Below are 11,051 nucleotides of genomic sequence, written 5' to 3'. Positions count from 1 at the left end.
GTTTTAATCAGCGGTTGACATGCTTCGAAGTACGGTAATGGAATATTTAGACATTTTTTGTCATGCCATGCGCCATGCGCTCGACCGTTATTTACCATTCGGATAGTGTCTAGAACGCACGAACAAAACAGAGGATATTTGGATATAACGATGGATTATTTGGGACCAAACCTACATTTGTCATTGAAGTAGAAGTCCTGGGAGTGCATTCTGACGAAGAACAGGAAAGGTAAGAACATTTTTCTTATAGGAAATAGGATTTTGGTGAAGGCTAATCTTGCCGGGTGTCTAAATAGCTAGCCGTGATGGCTGGGCTATGTACTTAGAATATTGCAAAATGTGCTTCATCCGAAAAGCTATTTTAAAATCGAACATATCGAGTGCATAGAGGAGTAATGTATCTATAATTCTTAAAATAATTGTTATGCTTTTTGTGAACGTTTATCGTGAGAAATTTAGCAAACTGTTAGTAAATTCCCCGGAAGTTTGCGGGGGGTATGCTTTTTCTGAACGTCACATGCTAATGTAAAAAGCTGTTTTTTGATATAAATATGAACTTGATTGAACAGAGATGCATGTATTGTATAACATAATGTCCTAGGTGTGTCATCTGATGAAGATCATAAAAGGTTAGTGCTGCATTTAGCTGTGGTTTGGGTTTTTGTGACATTATATGCTAGCTTGAAAAATGGGTGTCTGATTATTTCTGGCTGGGCACTCTCCTGACATAATCTAATGTTTTGGTTTCATTGTAAAGCCTTTTTGAAATCGGACAGTGTGGTTAAATTAAGGAGAGTCTTGTCTTTAAATATCTGTAAAATAGTCATATGTTTGAGAAATTGAAGTAATAGTATTTCAAACAATTCAAAAATCGCGCCACTGAATTCAGGTGGCTGTTACGTAGGTGGGACGAATTCGTCCCGCCTTGCCCATAGAGGTTAATTTAGAAAGTCGTTTTCATTGCAAGTTAAATCGTACTGTTAGCTATCTAACATTAGCTGGCTTGCTAGCTAACATTACGTGTATGATCTATGTAGTAATATTATTTGTGTCTCAGAAAGCCATTTGCATTGCTAAGTTATAACCTCGTGTTAGCTAGCTAGTTAACACTGAACCCAACAGTAGTTGGTTAGATTTAGCTAGATTCATGCATGGTGCATTGTAGTATGGGTTAGGATTATGGTTAGCTGGCTAGCTACATGTCTAAACAAAATGCTCTATTGTGCAAGTAACCATTTTACTGTACGATTTACACATTCTGTATCCTGTGCATGTGACAAATAAACTTTGATTATATCTGATATAGTGTGTTTACCAAAGACAGTAATGTGAAGAACAACGTGACCTGCACTAAAGTCAGATTAGGATAAAGCCTTAGGTCTAGATAAAGTGTATTTTTACTACTACTTTTTGCTACTACATTCACCACTTTTAGTCTTGAAATCTTTGGTTGTTTACTACACTACCATATTCTCTATGTTTAGTGCATGGCCTCACGTGAATCCTTAAAGATATGGGTGGGGTTAAGGTTTAAGAGGGTGTGAACAATGCTGAATGTGTGTAGACAAAGAAGAGCTCTCCAGTAGGTGAACAAACCATTCACGGGCCATTTTCTCAAGTGGGTTTACAAGGTTAGCAACTTTCAAAGCAGAATTACTTTCCCATTGTTCCTCAACTGCTGTGTATGATAAAGCATTTTCTAGCTCCGAGTCTACTTTTATCCAATGTAAAAAACAACATTTCAAATTTTGCTACAAAGGACCGAATCCAGGTGGTGGGTCACATATCTTCCTACTACCAGTCTTTTTTTTAAAATCCAGTAAGACCAGTCCTTTTTTTTAAACCTACTTTAACCACTCCAGGACCACTGCACATTGAATGAGGTACTGGCAATGACCTGTATATACTTGCATTCCCGTGTTTCTTTAACTCTCAACATAGTTCATGTGTGTATTTTATTCTGTTTTCTATTACTATCTATATTATTAGTAGTATTATCACTGCATTGTTGGAAAGAGCTCTCAAGGTAAGAATTTCACTGTACTGATTCACACCTGTTTTATCCAGTGCACGTGCCGTATGAACATTGACACTTGAAACATCATACCTGATTAATGTTACAACCCCTTCTCGCAGGTTTAATGGATTCATTGCTTTGACTTAGATTGAGTTGAATATTCAAATATGTAATTACCCTTAACACATTTACATATGATACAATTAAAAGATTGGAAGGCAATATGTTGGTGCACAAAGTTAATGCTACTGAATTGGACTAAATTTATGTCCAAAAGTGCTGCCAAAAGATGCTCGCAATTTAATTGGTTAGACTGTTAATCACACAAAACGGCAACACTGTAACTGTTCCAACAGAAAGATTCCATGCCCTGCCTCTATTCTGTCTCACTGGCTTGTTTAGTTAGTGTCATACGCTGGATGTATTGCCAAAATTGGCTTTCAACAAAATGTAACATGTACATGCAGCATGGATGTGTTCCAAAATATACTGCTCAAAAAAATAAAGGGAACACTTAAACAACACAATGTAACTCCAAGTCAATCACACTTTTGTGAAATCAAACTGTCCACTTAGGAAGCAACACTGATTGACAATAAATTTCACATGCTGTTGTGCAAATGGAATAGACAACAGGTGGAAATTATAGGCAATAAGCAAGACACCCCCAATAAAGGAGTGGTTCTGCTGGTGGAGACCACAGACATCTTCTCAGTTCCTATGCTTCCTGGCTGATGTTTTGGTCACTTTTGAATGCTGGCGGTGCTTTCACTCTAGTGGTAGAATGAGACGGAGTCTACAACCCACACAAGTGGCTCAGGTAGTGCAGCTAATCCAGGATGGCACATCAATGCGAGCTGTGGCAAGAAGGTTAGCTGTGTCTGTCAGCGTAGTGTCCAGAGCATGGAGGCGCTACCAGGAGACAGGCCAGTACATCAGGAGACGTGGAGGAGGCCGTAAGAGGGCAACAACCCAGCAGCAGGACCGCTACCTCCGCCTTTGTGCAAGGAGGAGCAGGAGGAGCACTGCCAGAGCCCTGCAAAATGACCTCCAGCAGGCCACAAATGTGCATGTGTCTGCTTAAACGGTCAGAAACAGACTCCATGAGGGTGGTATGAGGGCCCGACGTCCACAGGTGGGGGTTGTGCTTACAGCCCAACACCGTGCAGGACGTTTGGCAATTGTCAGAGAACACCAAGATTGGCAAATTCGCCACTGGCGCCCTGTGCTCTTCACAGACGAAAGCAGGTTCACACTGAGCACATGTGACAGACGTGACAGAGTCTGGAGACGCCGTGGAGAACGTTCTGCTGCCTGCAACATCCTCCAGCATGACAGGTTTGGCGGTGGGTCAGTCATGGTGTGGGGTGGCATTTCTTTGGGGGGCCGCACAGCCCTCCATGTGCTCGCCAGAGGTAGCCTGACTGCCATTAGGTACCGAGATGAGATCCTCAGACCCCTTGTGAGACCATATGATGGTGCGGTTGGCCCTGGGTTCCTCCTAATGCAAGACAATGCTAGACCTCATGTGGCTGGAGTGTGTCAGCAGTTCCTGCAAGAGGAATGGCTTAAAAGATACGGCTAGCGCTCTGTCAAATTGAACAGGCCCTGAGTGGTACAGCCGTGCCAGGTTATGCTATGGAAGAGAGGGTGGAGGGTCACTATGATTTACAAGCCATCAGGATCTCTTCAATGGCTTATAGCCCCGACTCCAAAGTGACAATTTTAGCATGTGAACAATTTGATAGTGCAAATGCTACCAAGTCTGTAAATTCATATGTATTATCGAAAGCCTGCAAGGATGTGAATTTTTTTATGCCTGTGTTTAGCTTTAAATGGAGGGATTACCCTATATTCATAACCCTGATGAATAAGCTGGACAATCTTTTAAAAAATCGTGAACAATTACGTCGATGGCCGCTTCTATCCTTAAGACACCCGGGCGAGAGTCTACAGGCCAGACGTAGGATCTATCCCTGGGGTGAAAACTTACCGAGTCTTGACGCTGGGGAGATGGACACAGACGGCGGTTGGGGTTCAGTGACAACCCTATAGCCGGGCCCGTTATCCGTAAGAAAGGAACAGTAAAAATGTATTGTATTAATTATGCAAAGGTCTGTACTAAATATTATGAATGAAATAAATGGTTTTAAAGCTACCCCATAACGAACGGGAATCTGTCATTTCTTCAAACGTTGTTTATACATAAAAAACATGAATGCGTGTTACAATATTGCACAAGCTGTTTTTAAAAAGGTCTGTACTAAATATTATGAATGAAATAAAATGGTTTTAAAGCTGTATCTCACCTTTAAAGTTAGGGGCTATGCATTTTCGAGCCATCCCCAGGCAGCGCTTGAGAAAAAAGGAATTCCGGAAAGACGTGTGCGTGCGAGGGAGGGTAATTGTGTGTGTGTGTTTCAAAACAAAAAAAGGGCGGTGTGTGTCTCTGCATGGGGGGCTTTTGAAACCAGAAAAAGTGTGTGTACGTTTGTTTAGGACTGGCACGTGCGCAGGGGGGTGTGTGCATGTGAGGGTGGGTAATTGTGTGTGTGTGTGTCTCTGCATGGGGGTGCTTTTGAAACCAGAAAAGGGGTGTGTAAATTTGTTTAGGATTGCCGGCTTCTCTTCAATTGGTCTGGGCACTTTCCATTTTATTACCCCCCAAGCCCTTTCAAATACGTATTTATCTCACCTTCAAACATGTGGGGGCTAAAAAAGTGAAAAAGCCCAGGCATAAGACATCAGGTCTAGACGAACTCCTAATGTTTAAAACATATGTTATTTTCTAATCAGCGCATATACTAACGGTCCCCCACCCCCGGGATATAAATTTACAACGGACACCCCAACGCGGGTGTCTCGCGGGTGTCTCGAATATGTCGAGACACCCGCCTGTGGTTTTGGGTCTCTAGACATTCGAGTACTTTATATGGCCCTTTTTTTTTGCATACAGGATGACGCCCGAAAAAACGGCACCCCCGCTCTGTAAACTCATTGCAGGATAGTGAAGCCAGACGGTAAGACATCCTATAGAGCACCTCGAAAAGACTCCGGGCCAACAGACAGAAGAGTTATCAGGCCAACAGATAATCTTGGAATCGGTCCTAATGGAGCTTTCTGAAGGTGAGTTAGTGAAAATAATATATTAGATTTGGAGAGGTATTTTCAGGGAATTGTATGGATATTAAAAATGTGATATCACTATTCTAAAACTGATGGACAATGATTTTAAGGTAATATGTCAAATGCCCGTATTCTCATATTTAAAAAATGTGTATATTTCGTATATATGTTAATATTATCTAACGTCTGTAGGCTCGCAATCCTTTACGCAGATGCTCCGTGGGCTAGATGATTTGGAACCGAATTTGTCAGAGAGGGATTCTCAGAATCAAACTGTGTGCAGCGCCGAAAGCAGCCAGTCTCCGTCACACTATTGTAGACGTAAGTTCAATAGTAAAAAAAAATTATAATAAAATAAAATCCCTAAGAAAATGTATACATTAAAAACAAAAAGTGTGACCCCTATATTAAAAGCTATTTTTTGTGTTTACAGCGGACAGACCGAAAAGAAGGATCACGGGTGCTTTGTGTACTCTGAACGAGGACATCGATGCTATTCTGCCTTTCTGTTCGAACGGGTTTACCCTAACACCACCCAGGAACCAAGCGACATATTTCCGCCCCAAACAGGGCACAACATCGGCGCAAGTGCATTGCGAAGAATCTCCCAGGCCCAAAAAGTTACTTCTTCAAGAAACGGCCCTACACGGACATGGTATGAAGCCCTTATGTTATTAGTAATACAGAGTTTATTATAATTTATAAATTTTTATGATTGAAAATGCTAAAACAATGACAAATAATGTTTTTACAGACTCCTCCCCGGCGTATAACGGCACAGAAGACCATACACACCGAGAACCCGCGGAGGATTTCAGAGCGCCTGACATTCACAATAAAACAAGGAAAACTGATGATTTCAACGTTTTAAATGACATTTCACAGGTAGACGACTGGCTATTCTGTAACGCAGCCAATCTTCTTGATTCCTCCAATTCTTATGTAGAAACACCCAAACCTGAAATAGACCAAGCGGAGTTTATCAAGACCTTTTCAAAGGCTCTAAAATCCAGAAATGTCTTGCTACACCAACGAATGGTTGATTTACTCGAGCGGCAATACAGTCAGGATCTATCCTTCTGGCATAGAACAATGCCCCGGTTGTTAAAACGCAAATACCGGCGCTAAAACCAGTTACCGAAATGGACGTGCCTATAATTGAGACAGTTGAAAGCCTTTTGGCGAAAATACCCCCTGATCTACTAGCTTTAATTGAACGGATGAACGAGGGTGGGGTATCAGACATAATTCCGATAGACGAAAATCTATTTTCCCAAATTCCCGCCGACCTAATTGAAATAATTAAACATATGAACGAGTCAGGAACAACATATGAAAACCAATTATCTCAAATCCCGCCAGCCCTAGTGTTTTTAATAAACCAGATGAACGAGAGCCTGAGATCTTCTACACCAGACCCTCCAAGCAGCCCGCTATTAATGCCCCTTTCAGAAGAGTCTGAAACGGAATATGATGTTTTTGAGGAATTGGAAAATTGTCTAATAAATCAGGAGGGAGATGGTCTTGATAGAAGTGTCAGGGTTGTGTACAGAAATAAATTCAGCAATACAGAGATTAAACAGTTTTTCAATTTCACATGGGTGAATCAAAATCTCGATTATGCTGTTTTTTACGTGATGATTATGGCGAACCTCGTGATGTCTTACAGTTGGAAATTTGTGGAGATAGCATGCAAAACACTGTATCTCTTATTTTACCCAATGGTGAAGCAGATCTTGAACAATTTATAGCCCTGCTGGAACGACTTGTTCAATCAAATTTATCCATCATAGCCGATAGGTCGCTGGAGCTTGTTGTGCAAATAATACGGCAACCCCTGGGTGGTGGGGGGCAGAGAAGGAAGCTCGATAGCCTAATGCAATCAGAAATCATAAACAATAAAAGGGCATGCCTCATAAACGTTCACAATCACGGTAATAAGCTATGCTTTGCAATAGGCCTAGCACATTTACTAAACCCAGGATGTACGGATCTAGAGGCGTTGCAAAAGGCTAGAGAGCTTCAAAATGCTGTCGGTCTGGGTACACAGGATGCTGTCGCATTCTCTGACATAGTCAAATTTGAAAACTTTCTGAACATCAAGATTGTGGTTTTGTACCACAGTAGAGCTAATGCTTCTCTCTTGAAATTCCAAAACAACCCCCAACCTCATCCTCAGATCCTGTAGTTTTATGTGCAAAACGACCATTACTATGCAGTTACCAACATCGGAGCGTTTTTAGGCGCACCATATGTGTGTCCAGCCTGTCATACCGGCTACACCCGAAAGGGTGGCCACTCGTGCCGTTATAACTGTTCCGTATGTCTGGATGAAAAATGTCCGATGCAGCCCTTAAACCTGACACCCTGTGCCGATTGTCACAGGACATGCCGTTCGGCCTACTGTTAACAAAAAACATAAAATTGAAACATGGCACCCCAAGGCCTGTAAATCTGTAAGCAGTTGTGCTATTAACAGGAAATGTCCAAAATGTCAATGCAATTACAACCTTAAAATAGACAGCCCTAAACCTCATGTGTGTGGAATCATTCATTGCCCAATCTGTAAAGGGCCTTTGAAAAGCAGAGACTCTGAAGTTGTTCAAGATGTTCCCCACGAGTGTTATATTCAATCCTTGGCTGAAGATGAACATTCAGAGAAATACGTTTTTTATGATTTTGAGACTAATCAACAATCAGGGGTTCATTTGCCTATTTTTGTATCTACCATGACTTTCAAGGGGGATAAGTGGTCAGCTGAGGGACCCAATTGTGCACTCCTCTTTCTAAAACACTTCAGAAAACCCCAGTACAGAAATTTTACGTTTATAGCGCACAATTCTAGAGCATATGATTCGTACCTTCTTTTGAACCCTCTGATACAGCAAGGCGTTGCACCCAGTGTCATAGCTCAAGGTAGGAAAATCTTGTGTTTTGTAGACCCCGCTTTCAACCAGAGATACATTGACAGTTTAAGCTTCTTACCCATGAGATTGTCTCAAATGCCTGAGGCCTTGGGTTTTGAGAACTCTGTGAAAGGTTGGTTTCCCCATTTTTTTACATCTGAGGAGAATTTACACTATATAGGATCTTATCCGAGACCTGAAATGTACGGTTGTGATCAAATGTCTCCCAAAGAGCGAGAGAGATTCATGACATGGTACGAGACAGTATGTCACAGCACTTTTGATTTCCACAAAGAGATGGAGTCATACTGTGACAACGACGTGGTTATCCTTCGCGAGGGGTGCCTCAGATTCAGAGCAGAGGTCATCAAAGATGCAGGCATTGACCCCTGGAGTTGTACAACTATTGCATCGGCATGCATGAAAACCTATCGTACACACTTTCTACCTCTAGCATCTATAGCTATCCCCTCGCCTGACAACTACCGACGCCAATTTAAGTCATACTCTAGTGGCTCCATTCAGTGGTTGGAGTACTTGGCCCAGGATAAAGACATTTTTATTCAACATGCTTTGAATAGGGGTGAGAAGGCGTTTGGGCCTTATCATGTAGATGGATACACACAGATTGACGGTGTTGAGACTGTGTTTGAGTACAACGGTTGTTTCTTCCACGGGTGTAAATCTTGCTTTGAGCCACAGGCCCTGTGTGTCCTAACCCAAAAGACTTTTGGTGAAATGTACCTAGAGTTTCAAGACAAATGTGAATCTTTACAGGCTACTTATGGTTTGAAAGTGAATGTTATGTGGGAGCATGAGTGGACCGCACTCAAAAAGTCTGATCCTCATGTTCGAGCTTTCCTTTCCAGCTTTGACCCACCAGAACCCTTGGAGCCACGACAGGCCCTGTATGGAGGCCGTACCAATGCTTTGACCTTGCGGTATGTAGCGCAACCAGACGAGACAATAGGTTATGTAGATTTTACATCTCTTTATCCTCATGTAATGAGTTCCTCATGCTATCCTATGGGGCATCCTGAAATTATTCACCGCGACTTTGACTTACCCCAAAACTATTTTGGTCTGATTAAAGCAACGGTCTACCCACCTAGGGGTTTGTTTATACCAGTGTTGCCTTACAAGGGACCTCAAGGAAAACTTTTCTTTCCCCTATGTCGCACCTGCAGTGAAAACAACAACCAGGAAAAGCCTTGTGATCACTCAGATCAGGAAAGAGCCCTTACAGCTGTCTGGGTTACATCTGAATTCACAAAGGCTCTAGAGAAGGGGTATCGTGTGGCCAAAATCTTTGAAGTGTGGAACTTTTCCAGGAAATCAGACACTCTTTTTAAAGAGTACATCAAGACCTTCTTGTAATGCAAGCAGATGGCTTCAGGCTATCCTTCATCGGTCACAGATCAAGAGAGCAAAGACAAGTACATTCGAGACTATCACGACAGAGAAGGCATTCTTCTTGACCCTGACAGAATAGAGGTCAACAAGACCAAACGAAATGTGTCGAAATTGTACTTAAACTCGCTTTGGGGGAAGCTTTCGCAGAGATGCAATATGCTAACAACGACGATCATTAAAGACCCGAAGAATTTTTGGAATTTGTTTTTTCGGACCAATACGAAATTTCACATTTTTCATTCTTGAGTCAAGACATTGCCCTGGTGCAATGGAGACGTAACACAAAGTGGGTTCTACCCCCAGGTAATGTAAATGTGTTTCTTGCAGCATTTACCACGGCCTATGGCCGACTTGAATTGTACGCCCTCATGGAGCAGCTTCAGAGGAGGGTTCTTTACCACGACACAGACTCTGTGGTCTATGTAAGCAAACAGGGTGACTGGAGCCCCCCACTTAGCAACTATCTGGGTGGTTTAACGAGTGAACTCAAAGATGGCGACCATATCACAGAATGGTCCTCCTGTGGGCCCAAAAGCTATGCTTTTAGGACTAAAGACAATCACGTGGTGTTGAAAGCCAAAGGTGTGACTCAAAACTACGAAAATGCCTCGCGTGTAAACTTGGAATCAATCACACGCTTGGTCGAGGGGTTCATAAACGATCGGAATAGTGACTTGGAGATTTTGAGCTCCTACAAAAAAATTGTTAGGGATAAAAAGGGCTTCCATCTCAGGAATGCCCCACTTACTAAAAGATTCAGGGTAGTCTATGACAAGAGAATGCTTTTACCTAACGGGACCACACTGCCCTTTGGCTACTGACTTATGCTACAAGCCCCAGTGTGTCTTAAAGCTTAAGATATAATGGCGGCTGTAGAAGGTTTTGACCCCCGGTTGCAACTGCCATTTTCGGCCTTAATCGCAGGCCCCTCCAACAGTGGTAAAACTTGTTTTGTAAAAAGTATTTTAGAGAATTCTGAACATGTGTTATCTCAGAAGCCTGACAATATTGTGTGGTGTTATTCATGTTATCAACCTTTGTATGATGAATTGTTGAAGAAAATAAAAATCAAGTTTGTTGAAGGAATACCTGAATCCCTGTCTGATGATGAACTTTTACCTCCACATAAAAACAATCTGCTGGTTTTGGACAATATGCTATTTGCAGGTAGCGAACATTCTGAAATTGCTCGAGCATTTACCCAATATACTCATCATAGAAACCTGTCTGTGCTTTACTTGGTGCAAAATGTGTTTCACCAAGGTAAAAACAGCCGTACCATCAGTTTGAACGCCAATTACATGGTTTTGTTCAAAAACCCTAGAGACAAACTACAAATTAACACTCTAGCTCAGCAGATGTACCCGGGAAGGAAATCCTACTTTATGGATAGCTATGAGGACGCTACCAAAGAGCCATTTTCTTTATTTAACCTGTTAAGGCTAGGGGGCAGTATTTACACCGCCGGATAAAAAACGTACCCGATTTTAATCTGGTTACCACTCCTACCCAGTAACTAGAATATGCATATACTTATTACATATGGATAGAAAACACCCTAAAGTTTCTAAAACTGTTTGAATGGTGTC

General features: G+C 42.0%; 1 protein-coding gene across 1 annotated transcript; it reads left to right on the top strand.

Annotated features, from left to right (window-relative positions):
- Positions 1-5,329: 5,329 nt before the first annotated feature.
- Positions 5,330-10,548, top strand: LOC106593136 (uncharacterized). Its single transcript, XM_045702153.2, has 3 exons — positions 5,330-5,464; positions 5,577-5,798; positions 5,898-10,548. The coding sequence occupies exon 3, from the start codon at positions 7,873-7,875 to the stop codon at positions 9,424-9,426; it is 1,554 nt and encodes a 517-aa protein (XP_045558109.1). The 5' UTR covers positions 5,330-5,464; positions 5,577-5,798; positions 5,898-7,872; the 3' UTR covers positions 9,427-10,548.
- Positions 10,549-11,051: the final 503 nt, after the last annotated feature.

The sequence above is a fragment of the Salmo salar genome, chromosome 19 (genome assembly GCF_965601325.2).
Source record: "Salmo salar chromosome 19, fSalSal1, whole genome shotgun sequence".
Classification (NCBI taxonomy): Eukaryota; Metazoa; Chordata; class Actinopteri; order Salmoniformes; family Salmonidae; genus Salmo; species Salmo salar.
Note: the sequence above shows the minus strand (reverse complement) of the source record. Positions and strands in the feature narration are given on the sequence as shown.

Coding starts and splice junctions, on each gene's coding strand:
- LOC106593136 (XM_045702153.2), top strand. CDS start 7,873: ATGACTTTCAAGGGGGATAAGTGGTCAGCTGAGGGACCCAATTGTGCA.